The 21,453-nt window shown below is 37.4% G+C and overlaps 1 protein-coding gene across 1 annotated transcript in view; it reads left to right on the forward strand.

Moving 5' to 3' along the window:
- Positions 1-2,236: 2,236 nt before the first annotated feature.
- LOC131068210 (uncharacterized) overlaps positions 2,237-21,453 on the forward strand; it is a 62,415-nt gene continuing 43,198 nt past the window's right edge. The window contains exons 1-7 of the mRNA XM_058003392.2: positions 2,237-2,972; positions 3,067-3,205; positions 4,323-4,446; positions 7,570-7,662; positions 7,827-8,504; positions 8,636-8,753; positions 8,934-9,089. Of these exons, the coding sequence (XP_057859375.2) occupies positions 2,746-2,972; positions 3,067-3,205; positions 4,323-4,446; positions 7,570-7,662; positions 7,827-8,504; positions 8,636-8,753; positions 8,934-9,089 (1,535 nt within the window). The 5' untranslated portion in view covers positions 2,237-2,745. The remainder of the gene's footprint in view (positions 2,973-3,066; positions 3,206-4,322; positions 4,447-7,569; positions 7,663-7,826; positions 8,505-8,635; positions 8,754-8,933; positions 9,090-21,453) is intronic.

Below are 21,453 nucleotides of genomic sequence, written 5' to 3' on the forward strand. Positions count from 1 at the left end.
ATACCGAGGAAATCATCAATAACATGCACAACGATCAATGCGAACCATCAACACGGATAGGACACGATCTAGGAACATCCACAAGCATCATGAATTACCACAACAACAACTGCAACATCACCACTTACTAGAATCTTCATCATTGTTTTACCGAACCTCAAGAACATTCACATAACTGACTGTTAAACTGAAAGATTCACTTGTGACCCTCCAAATCACGAACCATCTGAATTGAGGACACACTAGAACACCCCAAACACTGCCAAATCCACAAACCAAGATATTACAATGCAGAGCAATGCAGAGTAAAATCCAGAACACTGATCAACACCGAACAAGTGAGAAACCAACTGTACTACCAAATGTCATAACTCGATCAAATCACCATGCGAACCAAAACAATTGATCACGCATTACCACAACCATTGGACAAAGCATATGGACCATAGAAACCATTACCAAAATTGATCCACATAATCCACATAAGGATTATCCACACATGACTGTTGTTCTACACTAACAAACTAGAAACTGATATACCGAAGCTTCTAACTCACGAATCAAATATCACCGGAGGCTAAGATTCTAGAATAAGGAAATCCAAACATCTAACAACCTTCCAAGGAATCCGCCACACAAAATGATAACCTAAAATGAAGTGCCAACCAAAAATACTGAACTCTCATGGATACTCTATTCTAGCTTGTTAGACTCAACCAAATCTTCACTTTGACTTCTGGTACGATGAAATCACACACTGCAGACGGGATTGCTAACAAGGGTTGCATGACAACACCTGATAACCTGTCTAATGACCTGTGCAGTGTCTCTTGCCAACACACACACATTTTCAATTACAACATTGCCTATTTGTGGAGGTGGAAATCACCAAAACAAGGGGTTTGACTAAGGCAAAATCCTATATAGCCACAAATACACCATTTTTAGCTTGTAGGCATAGTTACAATTTTTTATCGGAGCAGGAAATTTTTGGGAGATCTCAGCTGATAGGTGTAAGCTCTTTGTCAGAAACTGGTCATGGATTTCAAGGAACGGGGCACCCCACACCCTAGTCCCCCTTGTTTGGATTTAGGTTTGAAAGACATATCTTAGGTAGGCTCAGACTTTAAGATCCTAGGTTGTAGATCAACACAGTTTCTGAGACCAGGGCATGCAATGCCCTAGTCTTGTTAAATCAAGCTCAATTTTTGATTACAAGTGCACATTAGATCCTTATTGTCAGATCTTTACTTTCTATTTTAGTTCAATTACTTTATCAATCTATTATTATTGTTGCTCTAGTTACTTTTATTCATCCTATTAGCACAACCTTGCATTCTCCCACATTTAGTACATTCCCTTTCATAGCAACGTAAGAATAAAAACCCTAAAAGTATCCCTTGACTCTCTTTCACAAGAGTTAGTTGAAGATGATCACTTCTTTAGGTGCTTTCGTATTCCAATGTTTGGATGAAAGTGGGACTAGGTCCTAAAACTACCCGATTCTATTTTTGCCCTAAACAAGTTGCAATAGAGGGACTAATGCACACAATACAATTCAATTTGAGACTCCTCGATGCTTTTTAGTAACATCTAAATGAGATCATCCTTATGTACTAAAGGGGTTTCATCCTTTGATATTTGCAACCAATGAGTTTTCGTCCACTGACTGCAATATCCTATGGGTTTTCATCCACACAAGTAACTTGAGCACAAAGTGCTCCATTAGATAAATTGACATAAGATGAGATGATTTCCCAAATGAAAATGTAACAAGTTTAATATGTTGCAAACCAATATTGGGTGTCCAAAATCTCACACCTCACTTTAGAGGGAAAACAAATTAAAACAAATCCTCAAAACCATCGACTTAATCTAAAATAAACACTTCAAAATTTAAAAATTACAAGTTACATAACAAGATTAGCTCTAAAAACCTTACAAGAAATAAATCATCTTATTTAAATTAAACAATTTATCCAAAAAAAATTAATTAATAAAAATGAAACATAACAAAAGTTTCAACCCTTAATAATTATTTAACACCATAAAGATTTTCCCACACATTGCCAAATTTGATCACTCCCAATTATTCATGGCAAATTTGGTCCATTGGGATTATTTCGAACACCTAAAGACAAATTTGAACCCTTGAATTATTCAATACCCCATACAAGTTTGGCCCCTTGAAATTATTTTCTACACCCAAGATTATTCCTACATGGAGAAGCAAATTTGAAAGTGTTGATCCTCCGATTGGAAAAGCAAATAAAAGCAGTTTTTTTCACTTGGATAATGGACGAGGTAAAATAAATATGAAATGGCAGCTGACTTTATTAGAAACCCGAACTGAGAAAAACAGAGACAGACTTGAAGAACGCAACCTTAATAACATTCAGTACACTTTTTAAAATTTGGTGGAAAACTTCAAAATTCCCCCCTCTTTTCCTTGGCAGCAGTTATTGTGCCTTAGAATTCATTCAATATTAATTTCCAGGGGAAAGGAAACTTAATGCTCAAGCAATCAGTGCAGGGAGAAGCAAAGAAACAAAAGTTTACAAAGCAAACTAAAGCTCAGCAAGAATTCTCCTTTAAATTCCAAGAACTAAATATCAAAATTCCTTCACAATCTTCTAAACGCCATTTTTTGGGGGTTTACTCTAATTAAAAAACCCTCTTAGTTGGATCCTCATAAAAGAGGTTGAATCAATCCCGTAATATTTGGCAAATTTCGAGGACACCCAAATGGATTTATTCCGTGCTATCTTTTTCATTTTGGTGATCCTTGCAATTGTTAGTGCTGAAAGCTTGCATTTAGAGGACAGCTACAATAAGCATGAAGAAGAAATGTTGCAGCTGTTAAGGCCCAGCATTGGACACGAGAAGCTTGAAGTGAATGAAGTTGCGCTTGAAAGACTTGCCAGCATAGAAGATCCTGTTGCGTTCGTGGCCGTTGTTGGACCATATCATGGGTTAGAGCTCTTTACATTCTTATATTCACTTTCTATTTTTTTTGAGAAAAATATCGAGTGGGATGCTAACAATTATATTTTTTGCGTGTTACAGTGGAAAATCATTTCTACTGAACGTTCTCCTGGATTCGACTCATGGGTTTCCAGTGGGTTCAAGGCCCGTGCCTGAAACAAGAGGCATTTGGATCAGAATTGTGCCCAAGAGCAAGCTCAAAGGGGTTGATGAATCTCAGGTAGTTTGTCTATTTTCTTCTGTTATTTTTCAATTTCTTTTTCCTGATAGCATCCCCCTTTCCTGTATAGCTTCGGCACTCCTCTTCCGTATTAACGTCGTTTCTGATTATTGCCCATGAAAATCGTTGATCTAAGAATTACAAGCTTCAGTTAGATACAGAAGCCTAGCTCTTGCTGAGTACTTAGTTTTCACCTTAATATCTACCTAACTATGTATTGGCCCGTTAATTATATCGCAGTGTGCTGTTGAATAAACTTTAAGTATTTGGATACATAATTCCAGGAAGCCAGTCGTTTTGTTATACCGTTTTAAGATCATGGACTCATTGAAAGCCAACTTCTCAGCACTGTGGACATTCTGCCTTCTATCCAGGATTTATTGAAAACCAAACTACCTGAGAATCATCAACCCCTCTGAGCTTGCACTTGGCACAATTCTGATCCAAATGCCTCTTGTTTCAGGCTCAGGCCTTGAACCCACTGGAAACCCATGAGTCGAATTGAGCAGAACGTTCAGTAGTGAAACACATTAAAAAATAATTGTTAGTATCTTTCTGACAAAAAAATAGAAAGCGAATATACGAATGTAAGGAGCTCTAACCCATGATATGGTCCTACGACAGCCACAATTTCAACAGGGTCATGTATGCTGGCAAGTCTTTCAAGCACAATTTCATTCAATTCAAGCTTCTCGTGTCCCATGCTGGGCCTCAACAGCTGCAATGTTTACTGCAAGCTCGCAGCACTCACAAATTACAATGGCAAGCATCGCCAATAAACTAGATAGCATGCAATAAATCCATTTGGGTAATACTCAAAAGTTGTCAAATATGACGGGATTGATGATTCTCAGGTAGTTTGTCTATTTATAAATCCACACATCATACCTCTCACATCCACTGAGTGAAATCAACACAGGCACCTCTCAACATGGGGCATACCTGCTGGTATTTGAACCCAATCATGTTACAGTAGCCATCCCATCTTACTGTAAGACCCCAGCCTAGCTGGTTACTTTTTCAAGCAGAAAATTTGTAAGGAGTTTATTTATATTACATAAAATTCCAAGAGGTGTATTTCTATAATAGAGTGACATTAGTTCATTATTATGCACAGGTGATTCTAGTGGACACCGAAGGATTTTATGGAGAGGGAGCCACCCGTTTGTATGATGCAAAAGTGTTTGCTATTTGCACTCTCCTCAGCTCTCACCTAGTTTACAACACATTAAGGACTCTTGGTGAGCGCCCTCCTTTATTTTGGTTGTAAGAAGAGCAAAAGGAAACAATATTTCATGTATTTTTTGTCTTAAATCCATGTCGGCACAGATACAGATGTTAGGAAGCATTCCTTTTTTTGGTTTTTTTTCTACAATTAGGCATGTATTTTGAATACTGATTGTTATTAGTTGTTTTAGAATCACTAGGTGCACACAGAAAAACAATCAGTGGCAACAGAAAATTCAAGGCATAATTAACTAGAGAGCTTGGCATCATGTTTCTTGCCTTTATTTTCAGTTAGCTTGAAATCCATCTAATCTTGGACCTGATACAGACAAAAAGGTGCTCCTAGCAGCCACTTCCAATTGTTTTTGCATAGTTATGTTGATCACTTTTATAATTTTATTGCGGGGAAATCAGTATTACATGTTAGGATTCACTGTAAACTTGAAAATCCTTGAATTAGACAATTGTTCATAGTAATACACTATCAAAATAGTGAATTCAGTAGTGCCCCATGTAATTCAATATAAATGTGACCATTCCTTAAATAACCTTTAACAGTTCCAGGCTTAATTGTCTGTATCTCCTCAATTGATTATTGGCTTAGAATGAATAACACAGTTTTTAAACTTTCAGAGATAGTTTTCTTACGACACCAACAGCAACATGCAACAGCATTGCATAATTTATCGGTCATTAATGAAAAATATTAGCAGAGACTAAAAACTCCAAATTTTAACTCATAGTACAAAATCTACAATTTTTATCCATACAATTGGATAACAGTCAAGAATCTGTTTTGAAATATATTTTACAGAGGTGCTAATATTGGGCCGTTGATTAAGATCTTTGGGTTAACTTACTCTCTGTTGGCTCTTTTCTGTGATGCTCCAGTTTAATCTTCAACGGTAATTGAATGTCTAGTTGATCAGTCAGCTGTTGTGCATTTGTCCTGCTTCTTATGGTCTTCTATTCATGCTTGGCTTTTGGCCTTTGAAAGAAAATTGGTGCACTCTATGGAATGCAAGAGAGATAGTTGGTTCTTCAAGTTTTCAAATGAAAATGCTTGTATCTTATGTATCATGGTTTTTGAGTTCTCTAGCATGATGGCATATCATCTTTCTGTTCGCTATTGTGCAGCCCCATTCCAGAAATTATTGTGTTAATATATTTTGTTGCCATGAAGTATGGCTCACCAGTATGCTCTTGCTTACTTGGGATCTAGGGGTCGATGTAAGCAGTAATGTACATGATGCAATTCTTTGATTTTGAGCTAGTGGACTTGGGCACTTTTAGTGAGTCATACTTCTTTCTATGCCTGTGGGAATCTGGACTTACAAACACATCATTGACACATTTTCTTCCAAAAGCTCCTCTTTGTGGTTAAACTTTGCTCATTTTCTATGAAAGCTCCTTTTCATAGTCTAGCCTTAGCCCTCATTTCAAAAGCTTCCCTTCATATTCAAACATTGGTTGTCATCTTCGAAAAGCCTTAGCAAAATACGTTGTTGCCATTTGGGACCCTGGATTGTTGTGTGGCTTGAACACTCATGAGTATTTTAATAGACTTGTCCCTGACCAAATTTTTCATAAATATGTCCCTGCCCTTTTGGGCATTTTGGATTTGAGAAGCAGTCAGGCCATGACACCTACTGCAGAACTGTCATTTAGGATCCTGAATTCCCAAGCACCTTGTACACTTTAGGATTTTTTTCAAAACAGGTTTCTTTGAACTCAGATTGTCGGACATCTCATATGCTGATGCATTAATATATTGCACATATGTCTGCTAGGATCCTGAATACAGAGTTTACAGACTTCAAAACTTGGACAAACATTTAACTCACCTATCTGCACAAGTGTTTGAAGTCCTGGGTGCTCAAGTTAGTTGCTGGATGAATATTTTTTTTCCTTTTGAAATGACCTGAACAGAGCAGATTGCTAGAACCCTCAAGCTAAGATTTTACAGTCCAAGTGCACAAATTTCTTTGTTGCCTGTTTGTTGTATAGATGTTTAGAGAAAAATACTTAACCAACTACAGGGTCGCGTGGATGGTAAATTGAGAAGCCCTATTTTGAAAGCCGTCATTGAACTAAGACCGTATGATTTAAATGTCACAACTCTCTTTATTGTGTGTTAGTCATTGAACTAAGACTTTATGATCTAAATGTCACAACTCTCTTCATTGTGTGTTACGTGAATCACTTCTTAAAGTCACCCTTCCCACCAAATGATCAATTATGATGGTGATAGTATAGATCCAATGTCCTAAACTTCTAATCCCAGGGTTTAGGTATTGTGTATTCCTCTTAGGGTTGAGGGTTGCAAGAAAAAGCACCAACACCAAGCTTCTTGCCTTCCTATCAGGCATTGCCTAGTCTTCATCTTTCATGTAAGAGGGTTTCTAACGAGAGATCTCAACCCATAGATTTGTGTCTGAGAAGTTTCTCCATCTTGAACTTCCAAAACTCAAATTTAATGTTGTTGAATCTCTCAATCTCCATGTTTATGCTTGCCATTCATTATACCTCAAAAAGAAGATCTATTTAGAGCTTCCACTCAAACAACGACTAAGACAACAACTTACTCCTCCCACAGATCTGACAAGTTGGCCAGGGTCTAATATCAAATGAACTTTTGACACCAATGTTATGGGAAAAACAATGAATAAGTTTTTATCTGCAGAATAATTAGTAGAGAAACAATGCACAACACGATATGCCTTTGGAAAACCCTTTTAGGAAAAATCTTGCCTAGAGATGTCCCATAGGCATTATCATCTTTGAATAGTCTTTGACATTCCTTAATATTGATGTCAGCTAAAATTTATTATTATTTAAATAATTGATTTTACTTGCTCTTCATGCAGGCACAAAAAGGTACTGACATTTCTGTTGTCATATATGATTGTAACTTTGTATTTGATACATTTATGGTTTACAACTTTACATGATATGCTTATCAAACTGCATAATCAGTTTCTATAAAAGTGTACAATAGCATCGCTGCTTCCCTTATTTTTATGTTTATGTGACTTTGTCAGTGTTTTGGTTCTATTTTCCTGTGATATTCTTAATTGTTATACTTATTGTTAGAAAACAGTAAATTGTGCATGAACCATTTTCACATTGTTTTGTAGGAGATGCACAATCGGTGAGCTCCTTAGCTGATTTGTCAAAGCAGGCTCAAATCTTTAATTTACATAACTGGCTTCACACTGCTGGGTCTGAAGGTAATATCCAATTTGCTTTTTACTAATTGATGATCTAAAATATGTTGCTGTTTGTGAGTTATTTTTTCACGATGAATTTGTTTCCTTTTGTTTTTACTCTGATTCTGTTGGGTCTTAATCTAGCTAATGATTGCTGATGTGTGATTTGTATTTCTGTTATACAGATGAGACTACCCCTTCAATAGATTTAGATGTACCTCTGTTATTAAAGACTCTGGACTTCCCATCTTTAACATGGGTTGTACAAGGATTTGATATTGATCTTGAACCTTCAGAAGCACCAATGCATCATCTTCAGCGTTACATAGCTGCTCAAGGACATGCTGGAGATCGAACTTTGGACACACTGTTTTCTCATGGAATTTCTTGCTATACTCTTCGAACTCCAGCAGATCTAAACTTGTTGCGCGAAAGATATGGGAGTAAAGGATTGGCAGCAGAAGAGGAACTAATTTACACTCTTCATCCTAAATATCTTCTGGACATTGAAAATCTTCGAATGGCAGTTTTTGGAAATTTAACTGCAAAAGGTGGTAAAAAACTTACAGGAAAGATTGTGGCCAAATTGTTGCCTCTTCTAGTCCACTATGTCAATGAAGATTTCCCCTTAAGTGCCGATCGAAAGCTAAGGGATGTCCTTGTTGATATAATAATTGATGGTGCATTTGCTGGAGGTGTACGGTATTTTGAGAAAGAAATGCAATCAGTTTTTCCAACGTCTGATCGATTGAAACTACCTACAATGGATCTGAGCTCTGCACCCAAAAACCTAGAGGCACTTTCGACTTTGGCATCATCTGCGTTGACGATCCAAGAAGTTAATCAGTTACTTGCGGATGCAGGTACCCATAGAACACTATTTAGAGTACTTGGCATGTGGGAATTCAATGCAATGATTTAGCTTCACTTTCCCTGAGGTGTAATTAGTATTGTTTATTTATAGCTTTTTATGGTTCATTTTCAATGTTGACAGAAAATAAAGCAATTGATTATTGCAAGCAACGGTGTGTTGGAGTACCTCTGGTGCTGACATCATCAGCATGTCAAGTTAGTCTTGGTACAAAAATCGAGAGAATGAAACCATTGTACAGGTCGGGTTTTTGCTCAAGAGTAATTACACTTAACATAGAGAAGACATTGGACAACTATCTTGTTGGGTGTTTCTTTTTAATTGAGAAGTGTTCCTATCCATTATTCAAGCTTCAACGTCGGCATTCAGCATAAAAGTACTGAATAGAAATAACATGATAGCTCTTTTTTTTATGTTGCAGGGAAAAGAATGACTATCAAGTTAGGGAAGTCCTTATGCATCTTGGAGAAGTGCTTCGTCAAAAAGCTGAGAAAAATCTTTTTGACATCAACTTGCCCGTTCCTCAAACTGAAATTCAGGAGAGCTGTAACAAAATCATCAAAGATACTTTAAAGAAGTAAATACAGTCTTGCTGTCTTCCATGTTATTTTTCACGCAAATAATCATGATGGTTATCAGTAGAACTTGATCTAAAATTTGTTTATGTATGCATTTTTACTGCAGAGTTTGAACTGTGAATGATATTTTAGTATCTTTATGCTGTTAAGGTTTTAAATTATCATCTCCTGATTTATAAGCAGTGAAGATTTAGCAATGATGGACAAAAATTTAATCTTGCCACTGCCTTCCACAAATTGTGCTTTGTTATTTCTGTGCTGCTCATCAGTGGACAGATGGGGGCTTTCATAGTTGTTGGAGTTGTCAGGAAACTTGAAGTCATCATGGAAGTATTTTGAGCTGCTCTCAGCTCACATCTTTTTTCCCTTGATAGTGATTTTGCATAGAACTAATATTATTTAACACTTCAGCTTAAAATTTGTTTTCCAGCTTAGTTTGGAATTGGAACTTCCAACTCTATCAAGTGCTTCCTAAAGAGATCAAGATACTGTCTTTAATTTTGAAAAATTAAACTATGAAATTCTAGAATTCATTGTGGATTAACAGATTGTCAATGGGCTCTCAGTTGGCAACATCTTTTCCCCTGATAGTGATTTTGCATAGAATTAATTATCTAACAATTCACTTAATTTTTTCTCATCTCTTTTTGGAAAGGGAAATTCCAACTCAATCAAGTTCTTCTTATAGAGATCAAGATACTGTCCTTAATTTTTAAAAATTCAATTATGAATTTCTAGGATTCAATGTGGATTAACCTCAATAAAGACATAAAAAATTATGTGAACGGAAAGTATAAAACAGTGATGTGGATGAAGAAAACAAGTGGAAAACAACAACATTATATTATAGAGTTCAACCTGGCCTATGAGCATTGTGAAAAACCTATGTAAGGGTTCAAATCAAATGGAGAGAAAAAATCCTCATTGCTTAGCTAAGGACTAGCTCCCAAAGGCTTAGATGTGAGATGGGTAGATGGATGAACCGGAAGAAGAACATTAAGAAAGAGTTTGTATTTTCTATACCTGTCATGTCTTGTTTTCCATTAATCTAAGTTTGTGCATATTAGGTCTACTTGTTTTTTCCTTGTTTTCATCTGCTGTATGTTTTCCCTTCCCAATTATCCTTTTCTTCCAACTCCACTCTTCCCTTCTTCCTATCGTGATATGGCTGACCCCTGATCTTTGACATTTCTGCCTATGTTTCCATTGTGTTGTATTGTTTCTAGTAGTATGTTTTTGGTGCTGTTACTTTTAAAGTGGAATCTTGCTCGTGATAATTGTTTACATTTGAAGTTGCGGGTGTGTAGTGTAGCTGACCTGTTTTTTTTTTGGAGGGTCCAGGATTATCATCTACACTTAACCAAATTCTTTTTAGAATCTGTTTTGAGCACTTGTGTTCGAGCATGGAATCCTAGGACAAAAACCCTAGGGATTTCAGACGAAGAAGAGTTTGTATTTGAGCTTCATTGGTTGCAGACTACAGCCACTTCATATTGATCCAATTTGCCATTACTGTTGGTATGAATTGTTGTTGTAGTTACTTGTATTATAGGACCACTTGAATGTGATACAATCATTGTTGAAATAGGAAAGAATTTGGGATCTACACCTATTATTTGTTGTTTATTATAATAAGAAGATTTGGAGTTATTTTTGTCATTTGCTGTTTGAAATTTACTGATATTGCTGATGCATAAACAATAATTTTAGTCTTAGTTGTCTAAGAATTGATTGAATACTAGGGTCGATAGTGTTGTTATCCAAATAATGTTTCTTGAAGGTTAAGATTCAGATTTGCATTGTTGCTCTTTTTTTTTGGGACATTACAGTACCACATATTAGTAGAAATAGAGAAACGTTTCATTTTTGAACACTTGAGGCACAAGGACATCCAAGCCAAATATGATGAAACATTAAAAGTTGGCTCCAAGGTATTAGAGTAGTATTAAATAATTATTAGAAGATAAGGCTTTCAATTGTAATAATAGTTACCTTTACTTGATGTACATGGACTGTTGAATCAATACATGGACTGGTTCTTTAATATATTCTCATTATGTTCTGTGTATTTACTTTCTGCATTTAATCATTTACCCGTATGTGGCAAACATCTGTCGCCTAGGCCAGTTACTACCATTTCTCCCTCATAGGCTACCCCTGTGCGCGGTGACCCTCGGGAGGACTTAGACGTAGAGGTTGTGGACTTAGATAGTGAAGGTTCTCCCAGGGATGTGACACACTCGACGGAGGTACAAGGCAGGGAGTTGGCACTGGAGCAGATAGTGGAGGTCCACTTGGACAGCCAGCGAGGCAAGGTAGAGAGCCACACAGAGAGCAGGTAGCCAGGTCGGGTAGACGTGGAGGCGCACCTCCAAGATATGGTGGGCCGAGGGCAGACTTACTTTCAGGAACTGGTACAAACTTATCTGCAGGAGGAGGTCCGCCGAGGGCGGGAGGTTATCGCCTCCCTTCAGTCAGAGGGCCTCGACAATACCGTTTAGGAGTTGGAGCGGTTGCTCAGATTTATGTGGGAGGTTTGTTCGCAGGCATTTGCTGCCTATTTTGAGAGAGGCGGATGGCCAGAAACTGAGACGGCAAAGATGTTGGCCGCATGGGCAGTGAGCACCCCAGTAGTGGAGTCTCTCGGGAGGTAGATTGAGCAGACCTTCAGGGAAGGGTATTACACTCTTTGCCGAACGGAGTCCGTGTCTGCAGGACATCTGACTGCGAGGGTGGCCGTGGAGAGAGCTCGGGAGGAGTTGGCCACCTAGCTTGAGGCCGTGCTGAGAGACTTGGATTGCTGGGAGGCAGCATGAGAAGCCGAGAGGGCTCAGTTCATTGCCGAGACGACACAGTTAGCTGCAGAGTTGGAGGACGCAAGGGTAGAGCAGGCAACCTTGAGCACTAGTCTGGTATAGGCACGAGAGACGGTGGATGCCAAGGAGAGAAAGCTCCTGGAGGCTGCCCGGATGGTTGTTTGCAATTGAGCACAAAAAGGTTGCTGAGCGGAACCTGCACGTGCGGACACAATAGGTGTACGATCTACGTGCACGACTGACACCGGCATCATCATCAACCCTACCACCTGCTGCTTCAGGGACGCCCCCTCAGCCTCCTTCTTCTTCTATACCTTGATTCTGTTTAGTGTATGACCATCATCTCTATTTTGTATTAAGTCGTCCGGAGACGACTTCTTTTCTTGGGGGGGATGATGTTGTCGGGAATAATCATTATGTTATGTTGTCGTCGGTAATAATGGGTTACGGCAGTCAGTTAGTCTTCCCAAAGGGCAGTTGGACGCGACGGTTGGTTGCACCCCTTCGGGTATTATATATTGCATACCTTTCCTTCGAAGTAGCATCATGATAGTTGTATCTGAGTGTGATGTTATAAGCACTTGATGTACATGGACTGTCGAATCAATATAGGGACTGGTTCTTTAATATATTCTCATTATGTTCTGTGTATTTACTTTCTGCATTTAATCGTTTACCCGTATGTGGCAAACACTTCTTCTTCGAATGAATTGAATTGGAATGAAATGAAATTAAAGGGGAAAGGGTTTGAGGAAGACTAAGCTAAATCTAAGAACATAGGAGACAATGATTGCTTAAGTGAAATCAACCACACTTTGCTTCGCCAACTTCGTACAACTACACAAAGGCAGTGCAATCTTCAAAGGTTGTGCAAGAGATTTTTATAACACCATCAAAGAACAATGTTCATCTGATGATCGAAGTTAAACTTTCACATAAAATGGCTCAGACTAACCTTACACTGCAAATAAAAATCATCTATTTGCAAAAGGTATGAGCAAAAGATTTCACTATAAACAATATCATCAATCTCGTTCATCAAATGCTTGGAAAATAAAATTCTACTCTAAGTGAGGAAGGTGAAACCATGCAAGTTTTGAAAAATAACTTAAGTGGACACCATTAGAGAATGATGTTTCACTATTATTATCTCAATAAGTTATCACAACAATTTCATACAAATCTCCTTGCTTTACAAATGAAGGGGTCACCCCCTTATATAGGCCTCTAGCCTTGATTACATGCAGACCCTAATTAGGGTTGACCCAAAAGATTCCACACACATGATGCAACAAGGTGGGAATAAACTTTAATGATCCACTATGCCCATTATCAATTAATTACATTCTTACCAAAAATGGCGTCCATTGTGCATTAAATGCACTTCTTTCATATTCATCTAATGTGCAATAAATGCACCATCACCTCCAAAATCGGTTACATGCAAAAGATGCTCCACCACTACAATAAGTACGATGGCTTCCATGCAATGAATTAGCTGCCACCTTGGTCAAATATTCCGGCAATGAATGTGCCACTATGCCTTCATGTACTCAATAGATTCTTGCCATGCAAATGGACCCCGCTGTCATTTATAATTTTCTTGGTTGTGCTTCATTAATACGAAATATTCTCTTTACTGTCACCAACTCATCCTTTACAAGAATTTTTCCATTCCAGGCTCACAAAAGACATTTTGGAAGATTTTCCTGCCGTGGAAGAATTTTAACAATTTTTTTCCACTTCTGAAGGTTTCCCGTACGCCTGGAAATTTTGGAGAGGGAAAATCTTTCTAGAGATATTTTTTTGTCCTGAAGGAATTTTCTTGTGTTCTCGTGCACGCCTTGTCTTGAAGGAAGATTTTCTTGACCACTGACCATTTTCCATGTTCAAGGAATTTCGCCCTATCCTGAGTCCCGGAGAGAGAAAATTTTCACACAACCAACTTTTTTCGTGCTTTGAAATTCATCATCTTGTGCGCAATCCCACCTTGAGGAAGAAATTTTTTGAATTTTGAACTTTTCTTCTTGAACCTTGATTTTCATGTTTTGCTTCCAACCTTGGGCATATTTTGAGTTGGACAAGAAATTTTGAAAATTTGTTCCTCGAGGAAGGAATTTATAACACTTTTAGTCAATTTTTCACTTTTTCCAAGAATTTTGTCTTGAAGGAAGGAATTTCCAACACTTGTCAATTTTTCACTTTTTCCAAGAATTTTGTCTTGAAGGAAGGAATTTCCAACACTTAGTCAATTGTTCACTTTCCTAGAATTTCTTCTTCTTGGGTGTAATTTTCTCCTTGGGAAATTTTTTTTGATCAATTCATCACCTTTCCTATTTTTTAGGATTTTTTTTTCATTTTGAGCTCCGGAATTTAGGAGACAGAAAATTCTTTCTCCTTGATAAATTTTTACCTTTGCCTTGAAATTTCTTCATGAATTTTGTTCCTTGGGCGAATTTTCTTTCTGAGGAAGGAATTTTGAATTCTTCCTTGACTTAATTTCCATTCCCCTCTTTCAATGCCAATTTCATCACGTGGAGGAATTCATCACTAGGAAGGAAATTCCTTCCTTACCCTTACCTAGCGCTCCTTTCCTGAATTGGGCGCTAAATCCATGGTATGCAAGAATTTTGATTGAGGAAAAATCCTCCACAGCCTCACTTTAGCACTCTTCATCCACACTTGGGCGCGGAAATGACATGGTGAAGGAATCTTGCTTGAGGAAAAATCTTCCAGAGCCTAGTTTTAGCGCTCCCTACTTGGCTTGGGCGCTAAAATCATATGGTGAAGGAAATTTGGCCAAGGAGGAAAAAATCCTCTAGACCCTCAATTTAGTGCCCTACCCCTAACCTTGGGCGTGGATTTGATGTTGTGGAGGAATTTTCCATTGGGGGAGAAAATCCTCCACACCCCTCCTTTGGCGCCCATCCTCCATGCTTGGGCGTGGTGTGGATTCCATGTGGGGAAGGAATTTTGTCATGGAGGAAAAATCCTTCATGACCCTATTTTGGCGCCCTATCTCTTGGAGTGTATTTTCGATGGGTGAAGGATTCCTTGTATTGGAGGAAAATTCCTGTAAGACCTTCATTTTGTGCCCATGCTATCTTTGGAATCAATTTACTGCCAAGGTAAGGATTTTTCATGATTCTTCACCAGACTTCCAATTTTTCATCTTTCCAGATCGTGATGCCATTTTTGGATTGAAGTGATTTTTACTACCTTGGAAGATTTTCTTGAGCTTTTCCACGTTTGGAATGAATTTCACAGAGCCATTTTTGATCAACTGCCTGCTTTTTCAACTTTCTAGATTTAGGCAAATATTCAGGAATGTTCAGTCTTCAGTGTCGAGACCCCTACCAGTGAAGAACTTGCCAAAAATAGACTTACTAAAAATAGTAAGTACTTCAAAATGTCAAAATTAGGGCAAACTCGGGTAGGATGACACTCACTAAAAATAGAAACTGCTAAAAATAGTAAGTTTGATTTTTGGCAAAATAAAGACAATCCGGGAGGCAATGAAATTCCCTAAAAAATAGGAACTCTCTAAAAATAGTCTAAAAATAGAAAGTTGCTTAGAATTTGCTCAAATTTCACTGGTAGCTTCGTTGAAGGGTCCTGATTCCAATGCAATGTTCATTTTTTTCAAAACCCTAAGGAAATGACCTCAAATCTAAGTTTGAAGGGCGAGACTGTAAAATGGACCAAACAAGTTCCAGACTTAGCCAAATTTGCTCAAACGACTTGCAGACTTGATCAAATCACCCAAAACACTTGCAAATTGAGGAGACTGAAGAGACTGCCGCGGAAAGATCCAAAAAACCAAAACCAAAATGCCAAGAGGACCTAAAAGGTAGGGGGTCCCCATTTGCAATGGGGTGATGCGTGAAAACGTCATAACAGAACATAGTTTTGTTTTGGAAGTTGGTGCTTCCTAAAGGAGAGATTGGTGTCTCTCACTAAGTTAGTGCTAGCAGTGAGGGTTGATGCCTTTAGTAGGTCGGTGCTTATGAATTAAGGGGATTGGTGTCTCTTGTAGGTTGGTGCAGACAAATTTATATGCAATATTTTGCTGTATTTTTCTCTTGTAAGGGTTTCCATGTAAATATTGTGTTTCTTCTTATTTTGTGTAATTGTTGTATCTTATTTGAATGATATTGTGTATTGATATACTAAGGGTATTAAGTTTGAAAAAGTAAAAAGATTGTATTATATTAATTCACCCCCCTAGTTTAGTATAATTGTGTGCTCATCAAGTTTGCCGAGGTGGTAATCTAGGAACTTGGGTGCTTGGGAGCTGCACCTTTACGAAGGTTTGAGGCAGCTTGGAGTTCTACTTAGCGTATGGTCTATTTACCAATAAAAAGGCTTCTAAAGAATGGAAAATTCATGGTTCAGGATATTTTTTGTGTGATATGTTGTGTTTTTAGCTATGTTACCTTGAGTTTCCGGGACGGGGGGACAGGTTTCTGAGATGGTTTTTTTTTCTCGGAGTAGGGGACAGCAAGGGACGGCTATATATATATGTGGAAATGTGAAATTTTAATTATATTCATGAATTATATATTTATATAGCATTGTAACACAATAACATTCATCATAGCAACATAATAAATTTTTAAATTAGAATCTAGATTCTAAAATCATTGAATCGATGATCATTCATCGAATCATCATAGAACTAAGAACATTTAAAAAAATCTGAAAATGACTTTTTTATTAGAAATTTTTAAAGTTTTTTAAACTATATGAATTTCATGGTATAAATATTAAAAAATGGAAGGTAAAAAAAATTCCGTAGACCTCAATGCATTGTCTTATTGAAATGAAGAGAGCAAAGATACAAAAAATGTGACTAGCTACTTCCCTTCGAGATAGAATCGCATCGCTGAGTTCACTTGACTAAGTCTAATCATAATGGAATCGCTTTAAATATCTGTATTTAGGTTTATCATTTTAATATTAAAAAAAGATTTTATAAAAACTTCTTTTTTTTATTCCTCCCGTCGCTGAAAACGGCTGTCCGCCCTCGAGACAGTTTGGGGATGGCTTGGCCGTCCCCAGCCATTCGGGGAACGGTCAACGGTCTCTGACTACATAGTTGACCATTTTCGCGTTTTTGATACCGTTTTCGAAAATTTTGCTTGATCGGGGACAACTTGGAAACATTTCCGACTGTCCCCCGTACTTGAAACCATTTCCATTTCCGAAACTTGTGCCTTTAGGGTGAAAACACATTTCTGGGTAACATTGGTTTTTAGTGAAGTAAGCCTTAAGGGGCAGTATTAGAATAATATTAGAAGATGAGGCTTATTGTTGATAAAGTCACCTTAGTGATTTTTTTTTCTTTTTTTTTAGTTCGCTATTTTTTGTGTTGGGTGAGTCATGTTATGCATGGTTTCATCCTCCATTCTATATTAAAGAAATAAACCTCGTTGTAATCAAATCTTGTTAATTACTAGAATATTAAAATATTGTGTTTTATTGATTTTTGCAATACATGGTAAACTCTTTGAAGAAAATAAATTAAAAGGTTTGAAAGAGCTAATAATTTGAGTCGATAAGAGGAGCAAATTTCTAAAGGATGCTACATTTCCCACGGATCTTTGAGTGGTTGTGGTGGCTAGGGGGATTGGTGGTCCCATAGATTGTTTTGGTCTTGTTGATGTAATTAAAATCATTTCCGTCATTTGTTCAGTCGGCACTAGGGCATCCATGTTCTTTTTAGCAAGAAGTTGATTTCTTGGAGGCATGGGATTGAAGAAAGAGCCAAACTTACTAATTACAATTAACATTCTTGTAAGTATATCCCAGATTAGGATGCTTCATGTCTTTGTGTGGAATTTCAAAATGCTTAGGTTAAGTGAAAATTTCATTAGTTTGATGCTTTGCATCAATGCTGCCTCTTCTAAATTTGTTTTCATGTTTGTTTGTTTGATTCCATTAGAGTCAAATCTATGAGGAATAAGGTTGAATTGATATTTTTCTATTCAAATTAACATTGTACCGATCAGCTTTCTGTTCATAATTTGAATAATTGAGAATCCCATAGATTTCCATGTTTAAATTAAAGAATCCTAGCTATTTCAAAGACTTTTAAATTGCTTGGGCCTTAGGGATGTTATTTGCTAATATGCTTTGTGTTCATGCATCCGTAACCATGCCCTTCATGACTGCCTTTTGTTTCCTTGTCAATACTTATGAAAATTGAGAGGCTTTGTGAAGGTATTGCCCAAACATTAGCAATTACTTGCCAATGGATGAAGTTGGAACATGTAATTTGAGAAGTATGATCATGATGACAAGTAGGTGTTCAAAATATGTGAAAAGAAATAAAATCTAAATGCCTTGCTGATGCAACAAAATATGTGAGGTTGCTGGAGGGCAATTTTAGCCTTTCCTAGAAATATTCTAAGTTTGAACACAATTGATCAAAACCTTGCAATGTGAACTAGGAACAGAGTTTGGAATCATAGGTGTTCATTTATGTAATTGTTGTCAAAGTTTTCATGATGAGTCATCCTTGCTTGTCCTATATATATTTCCTTAAGAGTAATGCTTCAATTGCATAATAATATTGGAAGAATATGCATACATAGATAAATATACCGTAGTTTAATTGACAGTGTTGGATCTACGTTTTCAATTGTTTTGGATAAAACATTGGATTGATAAGGGAAAAGGTTGCTTTTTACAAAATGCCATGAACCCATTTATTGTGGGATAGAAAGTTGGAAAGTAGAATACAACACTAAGGTTAACCTAGAATCATAAGCACCTAAGTACATAGAACTAAAGAGCTTAATAAGAGAAGTGGCCAAGACACTTGAAAGCAAGTGCATTAGAAAAAGAAAGAAAGAAACTATATTAGAGTTCATGGATGATTAAAAGTTGGTCAATGGGGGCTGAAGAGTACAATGGTTTATAATAGAAAGTTTAGGGAAAAGAAATTGAGAAAGGCCTCACAAAGGGGAAGAACAAAAGCATAAAAAAATGAAACAGGGCACCTGAAGAGCACACAGTTATACTGAGAGGGGGGGGGGGCTGAATCTAGTATAACAACAAATTTTACCAATTTAAACTTTTTCAACTTCAATCACAAGTATATAACTTATTAACATATTCATTGCATACCAACATTCATTTGTGATCTAACTAATATGGACACAAGTAGAACACAAGATATATACGTGGAAACCCGTGCGGGAGGAAACCACGGCAAATCAATGCTTTAATAAATTTCTTCTTTTACACTGTTCGTAGGCACCAACCCCTATGTTTGTGAGTACCAACCCACTGGAAGCACCAACTCCCAAATCTGATTTTGTGAGCGCCAACCCACTGGAAGCACCAACCCCCATTTCTGAATTTTGTGAGAACCAACTCACTGGAAGCACCAACTCCCACTTCAGAATTCGTGAGTGATGGGGAGGGGTACTCAAAGAGAGTCCATCCTTTATCACAAGGCAGTCAAGTGTTGTCTTAGTGGGCTCACTTCTTTATTCTTTGGTCTATCAATCAAACTAGACATCCAAACTTTCTAGGAGTGCTCCCAATCAGTATGTGCTCACTGGTTGCTCAGGCATGGTTGAGATTCACAAGGGTAAATCCAACCTTACAGTATCAAACTCCTAACATATGCTTGCAGGGGATGTAGTAAGTGTTCATGAGGTTTTCCAAGGCCAATCAACTAGTTTTGAGCTTGGGTTTCTTTCTTTTCCTATTTTCTAGGCCTAGTAGCCCTAGAGCCCCAATTAGCCCTACCTAACCGGTTTTTGAGGATTTATTCAAAATTTTCCCAAAGACCTAGACAAACTCATTTGTGATCTGAGTACCCTTTTGGAAGAACTTCAAGACTCATAAAGTGAAAAAACTCAGTCTGATCGTACAGGTACGGAACCCGAAAATGGCTTGTTTTGAGGGGTTTTGGGGTTTTTTTGGTCTTCTCTCAAGGGTTTATTGTCTTCCCTGATCTGCCACACCTCCAAACTTTCACTTAGGCTCTACCACACCCCACTTGCTCATGCCAAACACTTGGCAACTCCAAACCTGCTCATCCCTGCAAGCACTTGCATAATTTCATTCATTTCCTAATCGGGCTATGACTGAGCTCGCCTAGGAAATGATGCTCAATGGACTTTCAATGACCTCCAAATGAAAACAAAAACTATGTACATTGTACAAAGGTTCCGTGGCTCGAGTCCCAAGGGTTATTGAGAAGATCTCAAAGGATTTCAAGCTGGACCCATGTTTGGGCCTCTCAAACCCTTGCTTAGGCCGAGAGCTTACAAAATCAAAAACTCAATTCAAACCTGCAACAAGACTAACTTGATTGCTTCTTGAGCACCACAAGAACATATACAAAACAAATATTCAAGAACAGCAATGTAATCAATCCATTAAGTGCGGACTGCTGCTCTAATTTTTAGAAAACACAAGGTAAAAACTTGAAAAATGGTCTTCAAATAGTATTAAGATCTGCTCCAGGTGTTCACCAATCTGATTACATTCATTCTCAGGGCATTTATATGCCATTTTTGGCCTAACTAACTCTCCATCGGTTTCTTAACCAACCCTTTGCTTAAAGTTGCAAAAAGTTGCTTAACGTTGCAAAATGTTGTCAAGCAATTTTTATAACTTTTGCCAAAAAGTGCATTTTTGCATTTCATGCTTTGTTTCCTTTTCTAAACCACCTCGGATGACTAAAAACTACTACCATAACATGTCTCAATGCCAAACAAGGCTTTTCAACAAGTTTTACATCAAAATGCATGATTATGCCATTTTTGATTTTAGGCTTACAAGCCAAAACTGAACAAATGCATGATCCTACTGACATCCAACCTACCAAAGCATATCACAAACATATGTGGACCTATGAGTAGTCCCTTATTCACAAACCAAAACCAACCTATAGACTAACACACCAACATGAAGAAATTGTACTCAATACTAGGTGCTCCTGCACCAGTGAGCACCGATCCACTTCACATAAATCTGATTTTCCACCTTGACAATGTTGCTGCAACAACAGATGATGGATATTATTTTTCTATACAAAATACACTCTTATACTTCATGAATCTGGTCTAACACATTCTATAAATTTGCCCCAACACCTTTACAAATCTGATCTAACACTGCTTTATGAACTGATCCAAAACCTGCTACAAATAGGGCACAAAATCTGATCCAAATTTTGCTTCAATCAGACATAAAGTCTGCTCCAAATCTGGTCCAACTTCTGTACAATATCTGCTCATAAGGCCTTCATAAAATCTTCTGATATAAAGTTCTTCTCGTGTACTGCACACACTTACATCTCAAGGATCTTCTTTTTATTCCATACTCTACACATATTCACACACTTCAATATTTCTTTTCTTACTTCTTTTCTCACACCTTCCACACATATTTCTCCCTTTTTATGTCTTCATATTATTTGAAGTGACATACTTTTTGAATTCAGGCATCTCTAATGAGACACGTCTTTTTACAAACTATCTCTTCAAAAAAAACATTTTTAATATTCTTCAAACTGAATCGTACC

The sequence above is a fragment of the Cryptomeria japonica genome, chromosome 1 (assembly GCF_030272615.1).
Source record: "Cryptomeria japonica chromosome 1, Sugi_1.0, whole genome shotgun sequence".
Classification (NCBI taxonomy): Eukaryota; Viridiplantae; Streptophyta; class Pinopsida; order Cupressales; family Cupressaceae; genus Cryptomeria; species Cryptomeria japonica.